This window comes from Castor canadensis, chromosome 12 (genome assembly GCF_047511655.1).
Source record: "Castor canadensis chromosome 12, mCasCan1.hap1v2, whole genome shotgun sequence".
Lineage (NCBI taxonomy): Eukaryota > Metazoa > Chordata > Mammalia > Rodentia > Castoridae > Castor > Castor canadensis.
Window position 1 is genome coordinate 6,668,446 of NC_133397.1, and position 16,586 is coordinate 6,685,031.

General features: G+C 50.2%; 1 protein-coding gene across 1 annotated transcript; it reads left to right on the plus strand.

Annotated features, from left to right (window-relative positions):
• Positions 1-13,808: 13,808 nt before the first annotated feature.
• On the plus strand, positions 13,809-16,023 carry Id2 (inhibitor of DNA binding 2). The gene is made up of 3 exons (XM_020185190.2): positions 13,809-14,275; positions 14,573-14,636; positions 15,384-16,023. The coding sequence occupies exons 1-2, from the start codon at positions 13,928-13,930 to the stop codon at positions 14,627-14,629; spliced, it is 405 nt and encodes a 134-aa protein (XP_020040779.1). The 5' UTR covers positions 13,809-13,927; the 3' UTR covers positions 14,630-14,636; positions 15,384-16,023.
• The last annotated feature ends 563 nt before the right edge of the window (positions 16,024-16,586 follow it).

A 16,586-nucleotide genomic window follows, 5' to 3' on the forward strand; every position in this document is an offset into this window, starting at 1 on the left:
TTGAGCCCATCTGCCTTCACAGGCCCAGGAAGTCAAGGATTACTGATGGGACTCCAAGTCCCTAAGGGGCAGGAGTCCCTTTGAGCCTCAAGTCGCACATCCTGCCCACCCACCCTCACTCACACAGCATGGAACGAACCCCAGATCTGAAACCAAAGGATAAACGTGGGCAGATTCTGCTACCTGAGGTGCCTAGAGGGGTCAGGTCCTGGATACAGAGTGTCGGTTATCGGGGCCCAGAAAGAGTTGGGGGGTTTGTTTGTTTGGGTTTGCTTTTTATTTCTTTTGGGAGAGGTGTCTGTTTTCTTCTTTCATTTGTTTTGTTCTTGGTGGTTTTTGTTTGTTTGTTTTTGTGCTTTTGAGACAGGGTCTCAATATGTATCCTAGGCTGGCCTCGAACTCATGATCTTCCTGCCTCAGCCTCCCAAGTAGCTGGGAATACAGGTGTGTACCATCACACTTGGTGAAACAGAGACCACTGGGCTTTCCACTGTGCAGGGACCAAGTTGTGCCACAGACCCTGGGCTCAAATTCCCCTGGCTCAGCCCCATCCCCAGCCCTGCGGAGACCTGATAGACACCACGAGCAACAGAAGGTCTCTCGCTGCCCTCCCGCCCCAAAAGAACCTCAGCTTGTCTTCTGAGCACAGCAGGGCAGCTCCTGCCCTGGGTGGAGCCAGGATGTCAGGTGGGTTCCAGCTATTGCAGCCCTCAGGTTTCCTCTGGTCCAAGAGAGCCATTCAGGCCAATGCACACTTCCAGAACGCCTCTGAGGCTCTCCCATGACCCCTCTGTTTTCTTGGACTCCCTTCTTAGGAACAGGTGAAATCCTCCACACGGCAGGCCACTGCAGAACAGTCACTCATTCAGTGTATTCTATAGAACTAGTGCAGTGTAGAACATAACACAACACCTACCGCCCAGCACTAAGCATGTGCTGGGGGCCCAGCCCCTGCCGTCTTCAGGGAAAGAGCCTCCGCCCTGAGTCTGGGCCTCTGGTTCTCTGCTCCTCTCCGTGCTTGCTACAGATGCTGAAGACAGTGAGGAGGACTGGGCTGGTACTTCACACCCGACTCTGCAGCATCCCACCATCCATCCACTCCTGCAGCCCTTCCACCATATGGTCTTGAGCTTCCCGCATGCAGCTTTGCTCACTGCTCCTTAGCAGCCGGCTATGGCACTCACCACCCTCTTCCTCCCCCTCCCGTAGGAGACTTGGGTTGTCCCCAGTTTTCAGAATTACAGACAAGTGCTGCAGGGAACGCGTGTGTCTTCATGTGTGTGCCCACGGCTGGAACTGTGGATTTTAGCGCAGCAGGATCGAGTCCCACATTTGCCAGCAGTATTCGAGGATTCCCACTACAGTGTGTCCTCATCAGATTGGCACTGTCAGACTCAGTGATTTTTGCCAATCTGATGAGTGCATTGCAGCACTCTACAAACTGACCCTTTCAATGGACCACGATACCTTCTGCTGACCCAACTGGCCACCACAATGCCAACACCACCACTCTACACCTCCCCTCTCTTTACCTTTAGAATTATGCTTATCAATAATACTTATAATAAATTATACTCAAGTCCTTCTGGAGCTTGCTGTATTCCTGCCACACTGGTCCATACACTATGAACACCCCAGGGCAATGCCTTTTCTTGGATTGTTTGTGCTGGCCATTCCCTCTTCCTGAATGCTGTTCCCCAGATCACTGTTCTCCCCTTGATCTCTTCGAGTCTCTGCTCAAATGTCACCTTCTCAATGGAGCCTCCCAGGACCACTCTATTCAAAATCATTACCTGTCCTTGCTCGTGGCAAGAGTTCATTCCCGAACTCTGCTTTATCTCCATGGCTCTGACCTTCCTCTAGTAATCTGTGCAAGTTACTCACCATCCTTGTTTCTTTGTCTCTCCACAGTGGTGGCAAGACATTCAGGTAACATCCAGGTGGTGAGGGATTTTGTCAGTTTCATTCACTGACGTTTTGTAAGCTCCTAAGAGAGTACCCTGCATACAGTAGTGTTCAGTAAATACTTACTAACTACTTGCATGGATGGTTGCATGGATGCATGGATGGATGGATGGATGGATGGATGCGTGGATGGATGGATGGATGGATGAATGATGCTTTGAACCCTGTGTCACAGGTGCTACCAGTCACACTGGCTGCAACTTCTGAGCTCAGAAGAACTGTCCTCTTCCCAGCCTGAGGTAAGACCTGATACTTCACAGCCCATGACTTCCCCTCTAAACCCCACTTTGTTGTTTTACTACTGACAAGGTTTTCATCAGATCTGTTTGCATGCTCATTAACTCATGTAAACATTAATAAAAGGACTATGAAACAGCTTCCTACATGTTTCCTCTTGCTTTCACTCAAGCATAATTATAGGAACACCCAACGGGCAAACGCGCCAATGGGGCAATCCTCTTTATTATGCTTCCAAGTGACAACTCCTCTTTGGGAACATACCCAAGTACCAGGTTCTTACCTTCCCCTTCTCCTCTGATCCAGTCTTTCTGCATGATTCAAGGGTCCTCGAGGAACACAAGGATATCAAAGCCCCCTCCCCATGTCATGGCCACTAACTTTGTCCATTCTCACCCCAGTTTGGCCTCAGAACTCACTCTTATCTTTAAAACTGCTTTGAAATTCAGAAGTGGATACTCAAAATTGGCTTTCTTCTCCTCTGCTTCATCTTTGTCACACTACTTATCAACTCACCAATACTCAACGCGTGAACAGCACGGTGGTTCACCCTCCCTAAGTCCAAAGTCCATCCCTCAATTACTTGCTATATCCCCTCCCCTTGCTCACAAGGAACAGTTCTGATACAGGTGTTAGTGTCCCCACAGCAGCAGCAGAGGAATCAGGACACCAAATGTCACTGGAAAGACTACCCAGAAGCCCCCAAAGTTTAATTTCCTCCCTGGCATCCTAGGAACCTGGTTTTCCCAGCCTCCCTTGCAATGAGGCAATGATGGTGGCATAAAATGTGACTAAATCACAGTTACTTTTGCTTATTTTCTTCAATAAGTTTTCCAACGTGTGCAGCCCATCAGACCTTACCTGGGGAATGTCGAGAGTCCTGTCCCAAATGGTAGAGGGACTTCCACAGTATGTCTCCCTAGAAGTCAATCTATAACATATAATGAGCCTATTAGGCAACGAAATGTGACCTCTGAGCACCTGTGTAAGTCCATGAGGGACTTCTGAAATTGAGACTTTTTGAGCGAGCTCTCTGAAGTTCACCTCTGGCCATCCCAGCCTTATAAAACTCCAAAGTAAAATTTCGATACTCTGCAAATTTAGTTACAGACGACTTTCCAGTCAAGTTAACTGGTAAGAGCTTAGGAACAATAAATGCAAGCTCCTAATTATTAGGTTTGTCCTAAGGAGCTGTTAAATCATATAATCATTTATTGGGAAGGCTGTCAGATAAAATACAAGAACAAACTCATGCCAAAAACAATTATCCATTTTCCATGTAAAACTTAAATACAAGACTGATGCCATAGCTCACGCGGTAGAGCACATGACCAGCAAATGTGAGTCCCCAAGTTCAACCTCTAATACCACACACACACACACACACACACACACGCACACAACTTACAAACATACTGCATTTATCTGGCAATCTTATGTACTGAGTACTTGTGTTCTCTCAAGTATTAATGTGGATTCATTAAATGCTCAAAATAAAATAAGGAGACTGTGTCTTCCTTATTCTCAAATGGAGGAACAGAACGCAAAAGGCTAGGCCTTCCTGGAGTCACATCCCAACTGCCATGGCACAGAGCTGGACCCCTGAGCAGCTCAGTCCAAAGGCGTAAGGGGCTCCTCTCACCAGGTCCAGAGCTCAGAAGAGCACTACAGGCAGAAAGCACTCTGGAGCGCTCCCCAGTTCACACTCTTTTCTTTAAACCCTACAGGGTGCCCAGCCCTTTCTTCCCTTGGGGCAATCACAGAACTTGGTAGCTAGCTCTGGGGGAACCTGAGGATACAGTGGAACAGTTAGGCATATCTTATTCCTTAAGCTCATATTTTGAAAGAATCACAAAAATATCCATAATAAATATTTCCTTTTTTAAAGCTACCATTTCTCTTAGAGAGAATTAAATGAATGTGGGTCACTTTCAGAAAGTCTTAGGAGGTAACTCAGGGAACACAGACTTTGAAATCAGACAGGTGTGGGCAGAGATTCTGGCCCCACCCCCCTACCGGCTGAACTGCCCTGGACAGGTTACCTGGGCATCCTGCCCAGGGCAGTGTGCTGGCCTGTGGAGGAGGCGGACAGTCTCCAGCTGAGGGTTTAGTGGAGAAGCAGGTAGAGGAGGCTTGGCCCCCCCCTTTTGGAGGGAACCCTGGGGCCCAAAATGACTCACCGCTTGTGCTCCACCATGCAGGTGGTTCCCAGAATGTAAGGGAAAAAAAGGGCTGAACCAGGCAGGGTGGTGCATGTCTGCAGTCCCAGCTACTTGGGAGGCTGTTAGGAACATCACTTGAGCCCAAGAATTTGACAGCACTTTGGGCAACACAGCAGGAAGGAAGAAAGGAAGGAAGGAAAGGGCAAGACAGGAGTCACATCCTGACAGCCAAGAGGTCAGGCTCAGGGAGGGATAGGCCAGGGGCCTCCCGCCCCACCTAAATGACAACAGCAGCCAAAAGAATCTGCCACATTTCACCGCGAGAGTTTTGCCCTCATGACGCAGAAGCAGGACCTGAGAGCCACAGTTGCATCAACCGTCAACCACTCCTCACTGCTTTCTCAGGAGCAGAAGGGTCACGCTATAGACCATGAGATGAGGTCTGGCAGCTGCCAGCAGCTGCTGCCCCAGGGCTCCCACCACCCGTCCTCTGTCCTCCGGTACTCGGGCTTCTCCAGGCTCAAGCCTATGGCATCTTCTGCAGGGTTAACAGCATCCCAGGAGCCCAAGAAGACAACAGCAGAAAGAGCATGGTTACTCCAGGCTCAAATGCTTCATGCTGGATAAAAACAAGGCATCAAAATCACCTTAATCATCTTCATAGGGAGAGGCGATGCCCCTGAGATGTCCCTATGGACGGTTTCTGAATGTCTGAAGGTCCCCGGTGTTCAACCACCACACAGTCACCGTCCTCAACATCCCCGCTTTCCTGTCCTCTCCCGGGTTCTGAGTTGTTCAGACCATTCGTCCTACTGAGTAAGACATGGGATTATAAATGCAACACATTCAGAGCAAGCTGGTAGGGATTCTTGCTGGCTAAACACAGATCCGCAGTATTAATCTGAGTAAATTTACACTAGACAGAAAATGTCAAACAAAACATTGCATATTTCTTTTAAAATTAAGGCACTTTTGTTGGATGTGGCGATGTGTTCATTTTATATACCATAAATCATTTGCTGTCATAAAACTTCCAGAAAAAAATCAAATCGATTATAAATGACTGAAACTACAATGGATGCACATGATTATATCTAGAAACTCTGATTTTTGGAACCGATTCCATGGCTCATGCCTATAATCCCAGCTATATGGGACGTGAAGATCTGGAAGATTGCAGTTCCATGTGTCTGTGTGTGTGCGTGCACACATGTGCATGTGTGCATGCATGTGTGTTTGTGTGTGTGTTCAGTCAGTAGTTAGGACTGCAGTCATGATACTGGGCTAAACATTTAAGGTGTCTTCCTTATCATAGTCAGGTACCCACCTGGGTGACTGGGGTGACAGGCTGGCTCCTCTAGCCTTTTCCTTGTGGCCTCTTCATACCTCCAACATGGGCTCTTCACAGCATGGTGGCCTCAAAGAAGTCTGGATTTGTTACATGGCAACTGTTTGGGAAGCAAAAAACTGGGAACTTTGAGACACCGGTCCTATTCCAGCCAAACACAGCAGGAAAGAGCTGCAGCCCAACTCTACTTGGTGAGCCCAGGCTGAGAGGGGGTGGGTGTCCGTGCTCTCCATTCTGTCATGAGGTGCCTCTGGGATGGGGTCAGAGGTGGGTGGGAGCAGACATTCATCCCTGCAGTCATGTCTCAACTCCCCGAACACCATGTCAGGACAGATGACCTGGGAGCCGGGCGTGTGCCCCGCAAATGTTCCCTCTCTCTTGTGTGGGCCCAGAGGATGAGTGAAACTGAGGCAGTCTCCCTTTCCAGTAGTGAGACGCCCCTCCCCACAGTGCTGGTGGAGTCCACAGAGGAGCAGTAAGTAGGTGTCAGGGAAAAGCCTGCTGTGATAAATGATTCGAGAGGCTCCAGAGTGTCATAGCATAACACTCCCATGTCCAGGTTTTAATTAAAAATCACTCACCAAGTCAGGCATGATGGCACACACAGATAATCCCAGCTACTCAGGAGGTAGAGGCAGAAGGATCTGGGGTTTGAGTTCAGCCTGGACAAAGGTAATGGCAAGAACCCATCTCAAAAACAAAAGAACTGGGGGCAACACACACACAAAATCACTCATCATACCATCAACCAGGAAAAGCCTCACTTGAATGAGGAAAGGCCATCACCAACTGCCAATCCTAAATTCACATGGATGTTAGAATTATCAGCAAGATTTCACAGAAGTCATCATAAAAATCTTTCAATGAGTAATTATGAATATGCTCAGGAAAAAAAAAAAAAACAAAGTCTCAGCAGAGAAACAGAAGACACAAAGACCCAAAGGGAATTTTTAGAACTGGAAAATGCAATAACCAAAGTAAAAATCTCACTGGATGGGCTTGAGAACAAATGGAGAAGGCAGAGGAAGTGATCAGTGAAATCAAAGATAGAACAAGAGAAACGAAACAATCTAAGCAACAGAGATAACAGATTTGTAAAAAAAAAATCGAGCATAGTTTCATGTGCCTGTAGGACTAAAACTAAAGCTAGAACACTTGTGTTGTCCAATCCCAGAATGGGAGGGGAAGAGGGCAAGGCTGAAAGAGTAGGTGAAAAAGCAATGGCTGAAAACTTTCAAGTTTGGTGAAAGAAGCGAGAGAATGAATGATCAACCTAAAAAAACTGAAAGAAATCCACAAATACATCACAGGCAAACTTCTGAAAACTGAAAAAAGCAAAGAAAACAGGGAGAGAGACTCCTTATCTAAAGGGGAAAAAGCTGAATTAACTGGCAGGGAATTTGTCATCAAAAGCCCGGAAGGAAAGGAAGGACCACCATGGTCAAACGCTGCCAGAAAAGAACAGCCAATCCAGAATTCTATAACCAGCAAAAATACCATTCAGGACTGAAGGGAGAAACGAGGTTTCAAATGCAGGAAAACTCATCATCAACAGGCCTTCCTGACAAGAATGTCTAAAGAACACACTTGAGACAGGCATAATGGCGCAAGCCTGTAATCCCAGTTACTGCAGAGGCAGACTTCAAGGTCAACTGAGGCAAAAAGTTCTCTCTATACCCCATCTCGACCAAAGGCTGTGGGCAGTGGAGCACACCTGTCATCCCAGCTACAGGGGAAGCACAAACAGGACACATACAGCCCAGGCAGGAGGGAGCATAAAGAGAAATCCTATCTCAAAAATGCAGGGCTGGTGGAGTGGCTCAAGTGGTGGAGCACCTGCCTAACAAGCAGGAGACCCTGAGTTCAAACCCCAGTGCTGCAAAAAAACCAACCAAACAAAAAAACCTTAAACTCTTTCTGGGTTTTTCACCAAACCCACTGAATCAGAATTTGCAGAAGGGGACATCAGAATTCTGATCACAAACTTGTCATTCTCATACACTGAGGTTTGTAAAGTCTAAAACCTGAGCTGATCTTTGGTTAAGACAGGGTCAAGCTCAGTCACTCCATGTTAACTTTGGAACAAAGTGTTTTACAGGTTACTGGCTCTACACCCTCTAGCCATTCCCATTTGGACCAGAATATATTTCAAAGTACAAAAAAAAGAAGAAAGAAGTAATCAATACTCCGCCGGGAGACAAGGTCACCCATCTCTGCACTTTGGCACCCTGTTGTTCTAGGAAGTGTGGGTTGGGGTGGGGTCTCTCTTCGTCCAGACCTCAGTTTCCTCTATGAAAGGGGGCAACAGCTGCCTTTCCAGCTCATGAGGTCCAGGTGAAGAGCAAGAGAGGTGAGCTGTGCATGTCGTAAAAGGCTAGCTATTCTTACCCAAGGTCAATGTTGCCTGTTTTTCTTTGGAAGGGAGTCTGTTCTCACCTGCTCTCGGGAAGGCTGGTGTGCTGGTTACAGTTCTAAGTAGGCTTAACTCACTGGCTTTTCTCCAGGCCAGGTCCAGGATCAGCTGCACCCAGAAAATCGTGGGGAGACCGAAGGATCCCCACCTAAAGGAGCGGGTCATATTCTTGCCCCATGCCTGGGGAGGGGGGTGTCTCCAGGAACCTTGCCAGGTCCCTATCATACTGAGTGTCCTCGGTGATCACTTCCCTGAAGATGCAGCCCAAGTCTTGCTTCCTCCCTTAGAATGGGGAGTGGTGACACGCGACCGTCGCGTGGCGGGGTGGGGGAGCTGGCACAAACTTCAAGAGTGCTCTCCCTCTAACTGGGGAGGGGGAAGTCAGTAAATTGCCGTTTTATGTTGGAGGCAGAATCTGGGAGGGTAAGCCCAAAAGATGCGCGAAGGAAGGGCATGAAAGTATTTAAAAAAAAAAACTCTCAACCCGCCAACCCGCGCTGGCGCCACCTGGGTGCGTGCCACCAATGTCCAGGGCAATGGACCCACTGCCTCCGGGGTCAGCAAAGGGCGTTATCGGAGCTGACAAGGCCTGTGGGAGGCGCCGCAGGGTGGCCACCCCTGCCCGGCGCGCACGTGGTGCGGGGCGGGTTCCTCCCCACTGAAGTCATGGACTTGGCCGGCTGCGCGCGGCCTGCGCTAACGTGGCTGGAGCCAGAAGGAGGGGGGGGGTGGAGGGGGCACAATGTGTTTCTTGTTAGGGAGTCGCAGGCTGGGGCCTCGGGTTTTGCTCTTGGTGCCACATTATAATGTTAAGATGCAGTTTGATTCCTGACAAGCCCCCCCTTGTCGCTGGCTGCTGCGGATTCCCACGGACGCCAGTGGGCAGACGCGGGTGGCCTGGGCACTGCGCTCCGTCGCTCGCGGGGGCGCACAGCGGGCTGCGGCCCACGGTCCCCGCGGTGACCCGGGCTCCCCGCGGTGGCTGGACCGAGGCGCGCGCCTCTGGGCGGCGCAGACTTGGCGACGCCAGCCCCGTTCCCGCCAGCTCGCGGGCGGCCCGAGATTGTTTTCCAAAACCTTATCTCTCGAGTTAATTTTCTTTTTTAATTTGGTGACCGGTGCAAAAGTCACAGGAAAATCCTTTGTGAAAGTTAAACGCGACCACAAATGGAGGCACACCGTTCGTAACAAAATAGTTGCGGCGCTGGTAGGCACATCAGTCCCTCCGCCAAACTTCCCAAACTTTGCTTCCTTTGAACTCAGCTGAAAAGCGATCCCCCTAAAAGGGGGATCACACAGTTGCGAGCAATTGGATTTGGCACGGTGTTTTACCTGGGGCCCCAGAGATCTCTGGGCCAACAAGACTGCGCGGGAATCCTAGAAGGAATTATGGCCCGGCCGCGGGAGGAGCGACTTAACACTAAGCCAGTGGAGTAGGTGAAGCGCCTTGCTAATGCCATTTATTAGCTGAGCGCGACAAGAAGCGTAAGAGATTAGGGAGGTCTTCAAAAATACCCAAGGAGAAAAGTAAACATCCTCTTGTTTGCTTTTCGTGGCTTTGCTCATTTTCTTCCCCTCGCGATGCCCCTCACCAAAGGCCGTTTTAAACCCAAATTCGGTTATCTGGTTTCAGGGTAAGCCTCCCCCTCGCCAAGGTATTGAATAAACAAGTAAAGCAAAAACTCCGGTCTTTATGCAATCCAGATGCTACTTCCTCGAAAACCACAACAAACTCTGCTAAGCCAGATAACAGGACCGGCCAGTCGTGCACCCCACACACCCCCCTAACTCCCTCTCCCCCCACCTCCAGCCTGCAGCTTCAGGGCCAGCAGAGGACGTTTATGCTCGGAAACTCCTCTCCAGGACAGACGATAAATAATTGCTACCAACACTAAACTGCAGATGAGCACCCTTGAGGGCTCCGGATGCCATAAACTGTCCGGGAATGTTGGCATCTGGTTCTTAAAATGGAACGTTCCCTGGAGATAAAGCCGGACCGAGGAGGCGTCTGCGTCCGTCCGCAGGCTGACTTGGAAGTTTCAGTCCACAGTGCAGCGTTATTAAAGCGGCTCGTGTGGCCCCGCTTTGTAGTGGTTATAGGGACGCAAATGCGGGCTGCGCTCTGCGCGCTAAGGCTCCGGGGAGCCGCGGGACCCGGGCTGCACATCCTCCCGCCTCCCCGGGGCAGGGAAGAGGGGGAGCTTTTCTGGATAATTTTTTTTTTTTTCTTATTTCTTGCGCAGGCTCCAAGGGCTCCAAAGAGGAAGGCAGTAGGACAGTGGCGGGGAGGAGGGGGGGTAGGTTGGAGAGAGAAGGGGGTCCTTCAAAAGTATTTTTAGGAGCCCGGGATCAAAGCCATTCCAGCGAGGACCCAGAAGATCCAAAAGGAATAAATAAATTTTGCCCAGCGATGAGACAGTGACCTTCTCCCTCTCCACCCTTCGCTCGCGCCAGCCCCACCCTAGACGCCTCCGTTGCAAAAACAAATGAAATAAAGCAAAACCTTTTGCTTTGGCAACCTCTACGCCACATTACGCCTCCTTTTACAAAAGGGAGATTCCTTTCTTCTCCCTCTCCCGGCTTTTTGCCTCGTCCTCCCCTCCACCGTTTTTTGTTTTTTGTTTTTTTCCTCCTTTTCTTCTCCGCCCTCCTTCCTTTCCCCAAATCGCTGGAAACTTAAGACGTGCAGAGGCTGCAGGTGCGCGGGCGGCGGCCGGGCCGGGGCTAGCCTGGGACCGCCGGGCCTTGCAGGCATTGATCAGCTGGGCGCGCGCGCTGAGTGACGGCGCGGTTGCCATGGCAGCCGCCTGAGCGGCGCCGCGAGGACAAGGCTGCAGGGCGGCGTGAATGGGCGGCGTCACGCGCCTGGCGCCAGAGAGTCTGCTCCGGGGCTCCGGCTCCGGCCCCGCCGCGGCCTGGCCCGCTCGCCGCCGCCGCCACCGCGGCTGCCAATTCATCACCTGTCAGGGATCACTCGGGGGGTCACGGGCGGAATGGACACAGCTGTGAGAACAAAACTGGAGGAGGGGGCGGGGGAAGAAAGGCGAGCGCGCCCAATTGCGCCAGATGTGCAGGGAGGACCTTGAGGCCCCCGCCGCGCCGGCTCCTCCGCCCCCCGTGGCATGACGCGGGAACGATGGCCAAGGCGGCCGGCCCGGAGCTGCTTCTGATTATCGCCAGCGGCCTGATGCGGTGGGGGCGCCGGCCAGGCTTGGAAAAGAGGCGGAATGAGGGAGCAAGCCCAGGACCCGGGCTCAGGGAGCCTCCAGAGCAGGTCTGTTGCTTTAAATGTGGGGTGTCCCCGTGGGTAAGCCAGGGCCGCCAGTATTTGCACCCCACCTCCCCCCAGCCGGAAGCCCTTCACACCTTCCCACCACCCACGGATTCAGCTCTTCCTGCAGCTGGGGCCATTTGAACTTCAGAGCCCTCAAAGGCATCAGACACCAGTGGCGGAGTTTCAAATGTCTTTTTAAGCCACCCCCGAACTGCTCCAACCCTATTTCCCCCCACGAAACTATAATTTTAAAGGTGATTTTTTTTTCTTTTTGTCTTGGTCTTCCTGAGACAGTCATGCTAGTAACTCCTCGGGCCTTTATTCAATCATTAACTCACACAGCTTGTAATCCCCTTAAAATGATCTCCAAATGAATGTAAAAGTGGCTGGCGTGTCAATGGAACCGGATTCAACCCAGGACTGGGCATGGCAGCTGAAGAAAGGAACACCAGAAAACTTTCACCATATTTAGCAATTTTACTACATCAGGATACAAGAATGACGGGGGAAGGCGCTGCCCATGGCGCAGCAACGCTGCACCGACACATGGCCGTCCAGCCCAGGCCTCTGGTGGGGATAACGAGGCTGGCACGGTGCTAACATACGGTGTCCTTGGAAAAAGCCAGGAGTGCGTCAGTACCGCAGAGCTGCAATGTCCAAGAATCCTAAGTAATAATTTGAGAATCCTAAGGATGTTTGTTTACATTGGCTATTATTGTAAAATAGTCAGAGTCTAACATCATGAACCAAAATAGTGTCAAAACAAAATCTGTTCCGCCGTGGCACGTATGTGACAGAAACACATGCACACAAAGTACATCGAAAGGCTCGAAGTGGGGGGGGCCTCGGATAGTAAATCGCTTCCAGGTTTAATATCAGAGGCGACGGTCGTTAAGCAAACGCTGCCAGGCACCGTGTGGCAGGCGGCACTGCAGGGCCTTGGGCAGGCACTGGGCACGTTTCATGTCTGGGTAGGAAACAGCCTCTAAACTGCGGTGGCTGGATTTTATGGAAGTGACGCCCCCACCTCGGCGCCACCAACTCTGCCTCTCCAGAGAGAAGAGCCCTGGGGCACATGGCTGTCACGTGGAGGTCAGAGAGCACGGGCCCACCAGCTGAGGAATTAATCATTAATTGAAGGGAAAATATTGTTTTCCCCATTGCTGAGCCTTGCTCGGTCTCCAGTTCTGCCTCCTTCCTCCTAAACGCAGAGGAGGAGGAGATGGAAACAAAAAGTCCCCTAGATTCTGTTCTCTGAGGTCTTCTAGTTTATTGTCTACAAAAGTAGGAATTTTTTCCCCCCAAACACACAGCGAATACACGGTGGGTTGCAGTTGGGCTACAATGATGTGAGAATTACAGTATTTGAGTCGATAACTGCAGACTTTATTATTTAGACGGATGGAGTTCTTAAGGATTTCCAGCCAAACAACCCAAGCCAGAAGCTGCAGCTAGCACCAATGCTGAAAAGCTCAGACATAACCGAATTTTCTTTTAAGATCGCGTTAAGCTGTCAGTAGCTAAGGCCACCTACCTGTCACAGAGCTGCAGAACTACTGTAGGTGCGGGATGTGACACCAGAAATCACGACCTGTGCGGCATTAATCACGTTACTTTGCCACCTACACTGGAGGGCACAGACCTGCAGCCTTTCAAGGGCAGGGTATGTAAATGTCGTTTCAATATGCAAATCCCCTCAATGGTTTCCGATTAATAGGCTCATTATAATGGTCCTGCCGGGTTCTTGAAAAGGAACCCTGAAAGTGCCATGGCCCCCGGGGCTCCTCGGCGGCCGGGAAGCACTCCTGTCACCGAGTCTCCAATAAGCCTCCCGCGTCCTAAAGTCCCACTAACCTGTCCTTGAATGCTTGCGTGGACGGGTATTTCTTTTTAATATGATTTTTCTTCATCTTAAAAGAGGGGACTCACTTTACCAACGTGACTTCCCGGTGGCAAACTTATCTGTGTGTTCCCTTCTGGAAATGCTCTTTCCTGACGATACCCTGCGGGCTGCAGGGAACTGTGACTTTTCCTGTGCAGTGTTGAACTCGCCCCCGTCGCTATGACTTTGGCGCGGCTGGACGCGCACCCCCCCGCCCCAGACGAGGGTCCTGCCCGCCCTTTGCAGCCAGAATTAGGGCTGCACATTTCGACTCCCTGAGCCTCCCCCCGCCCCTCCCGCGCCGCGCGTACTGTACTCTATTTACCACCCCAGCTGGGCTGGCGCCCGCCCCGCCCACTCCGCCCGGATTGGCTGCGAACACGGAAGGGCCGAGCGCTCGCCCCGCGCCGGCGTTCGCCAATGGGAGCGTCCGCTTGGTCTGATGGACGTGCCACGTTCCACCAATAGAGACGAAGGAAAGCCAACTCGTGTGGCCCCGGCGAGTGCGGATAAAAGCCGCCCAGCCAGACTCGCGCTTCATTCTGAGCCGAGCCTGGTGCTGAGCGCGCTTCGCTCAGTAGGAGGAGGCGGCTTGAGCGCCAGGGCAGCTCTCTCCCTTCTCGTCTCTCCTTCCACCGCGGCCAGCATGAAAGCCTTCAGTCCGGTGAGGTCCGTTAGGAAAAACAGCCTGTCGGACCACAGCCTGGGCATCTCCCGGAGCAAGACCCCAGTGGACGACCCGATGAGCCTGCTGTACAACATGAACGACTGCTACTCCAAGCTCAAGGAGCTGGTGCCCAGCATCCCCCAGAACAAGAAGGTGAGCAAGATGGAAATCCTGCAGCACGTCATCGACTACATCTTGGACCTGCAGATCGCCCTGGACTCGCACCCCACTATTGTCAGCCTTCACCACCCGAGACCCGGGCAGAACCAGGCGTCCAGGACGCCGCTGACCACCCTAAACACGGACATCAGCATCCTGTCCTTGCAGGTAAGCCCTGCTCCTAGTGTCCCGCTCCTGCGACTGCCTGGACTGTCACTAGTAGAGCCATTGTCGAGATGGTGACTTACACGTGAGCTAATTAACTTTATTTTCTTAAAAAAAAAATCTGCTGTAGATTGAGCCGTGCGTGAAATTGCTAGTAAGTTCTGCTGTGTCCATGCATTTGAGTCTCAATTGTAGCATCAACGTGTTTGTCTAACGGGACTAGAGATCTGTGGAGTACTTTAATAAAAAAGAGGCCAATCAGGTTGTCTAACATCGTGCTTTTATCCTCTTCCTTTCCAGGCTTCTGAATTCCCTTCCGAGTTAATATCAAATGACAGCAAAGCACTCTGTGGCTGAAAACATGGTGAGTGTTTGCTTGTGCCTCTTTCTGGGTGCGCGTGCGTTTCTGTAATTTGCTTGTGCGAGGTTACATGTGTGTAAAATGTCTGATTGAGTGAGTGCATGCTTACTTCGCTGTGTTAGGCACATACTGCTTGTCCCAGCAGACATGAAAAGGTTTGTAGTTGTGGTTCCTCAAGATCACAGAGGGGGGAAAATGATGCCAGTGACTTACTATGAAAGGTGGCAGAAAAAAACGTGTGCGTTGGCTTTTGTAGCCAGTGTGATGCCCTGATCACTCTATTCCTCTGGTGCTATGAGGTACTAACCTCCGCTGTAATTAATTTACCGCCACAGATTCCATACATCCTCCTTTCTTAGGACTGCAGTCTTCTGGGAGTCTGCTGGCTGAGGCTGCTACCCTGTGCTCAGCCCCTGTGCTGCGGGATCCCAGACTTCCCTATCTGTTAACTAAAGGGCTGTTTTCAATCAAATAATTGTTACAAGCAGCAGACTGGCGCCTGTGAGCGCTGTCTTTGGAGATCCAAATAGGAGATTGGGCTGGGAGGTTTTTCCCTGGAGTCCCTGCTATTTTCATGTTTAATTTGCGCTGTTGAGGCCGGGTGTATAGGCTGCGTCTGGACGCCAGGGTTTGCCCAATCTCCCAGTGTTTGGTTAAATGTTCAAACTGTGGTTTCCTCGGCGCCCGTCTGCCCGCCTCCCCTTGGGTTACATTCTCCTAAGCGTGCCTTTCTCTACCAATCTTTTGCAGGTGTTCAGGACTTTTTTTTTTTTCCTTTTTTTTTTCTTTTCTTTTTGCACAACAACAAATCCACAGGATATTTTAAGACGCTGAACTTTTTTTTTCAACCATTTCACCAGGAGAACAAGTTGAATGGACCTTTTAAAAGAAAAAACAAATGAAAGGAAAACTAAGAATGATCGTCTTCCCAGGGTGTTCTCTGACCTGGACTGTGATATTCGTTATTTATGAAAAAGACTTTTAAATGCCCTTTCTGCAGTTGGAAGGTTTCTTTATACTATTCCCACCATGGGGAGCGAAACGTTCAAATCACAAGGAATTGCCCAATCAAGCAGACTTTGCCTTTTTTTTCAAAGGTGGAGCGTGACTACCGGAAGGATTCAGTATTCAGTCACTTAAATGAAGTCTTTTTGGTCAAAAATTACCTTTTGACACAAGCCTACTGAATGCTGTGTATATATTTATATATAAATATATATATTGAGTGAAACCTTGTGAACTCTTTAATTAGAGTTTTCTTGTATAGTGGCAGAGATGGTTATTTCTGCATAAAAATGTAATGATGTACTTATTCCTGCTAAACTTTTTATAAAAGTTTAGTTGTAAACTTAACCCTTTTATACAAAATAAATCAAGTGCGTTCATTGAATGGTGATGCCTGCTTTATTTCAGAGGACCAGTGCTTTGGTTTTTATTATTATGCTATGTTATAACGACCCAAATAAAAACAAGTTCAAATTTATGTAGACTGTGTTAAGATTATAATAAAACATGCCTGAAGTCAATAACTGAATTCCGCATGATTTTTAAGATCTTTGCTCACTCTGAGTCTGAGGTGGGTTCTCTCCTTTTCTCTCTCTGTCTCATCATTTTACCTCACCCCTTCTGCCATCCACACTCTGTCCCCACCTTCCACCGCCCCCCCAGCCCTCTAAACCTTGGACTCTGCTCCATGTCATTCCTGTGGGGCAAAGGGTTTTTCCTGTTCAGGAGAGCTGACCTAGACTGGGAAACCTGTACACCCAGAGTCTTCTGTGAGCCCTCAAGGAACCACTCAGTTCTGTGCCTTGGGGCAGGGTTCAAAACAGAATGAGTTGTGGGCGTGACTCCTAGGAGTTAGGTCACGAAGTCCATGTGGAGTCTGGGAGGACACCTTTGGAATAAATGAAACTGCTTGTTCAGCAGAAGTGACAACTGGCTCTGCAGAATTTG

Coding starts and splice junctions, on each gene's coding strand:
- Id2 (XM_020185190.2), top strand. CDS start 13,928: ATGAAAGCCTTCAGTCCGGTGAGGTCCGTTAGGAAAAACAGCCTGTCG. Junction 14,276..14,572: donor TCAGCATCCTGTCCTTGCAG/GTAAGCCCTGCT, acceptor CTTCCTTTCCAG/GCTTCTGAATTCCCTTCCGA.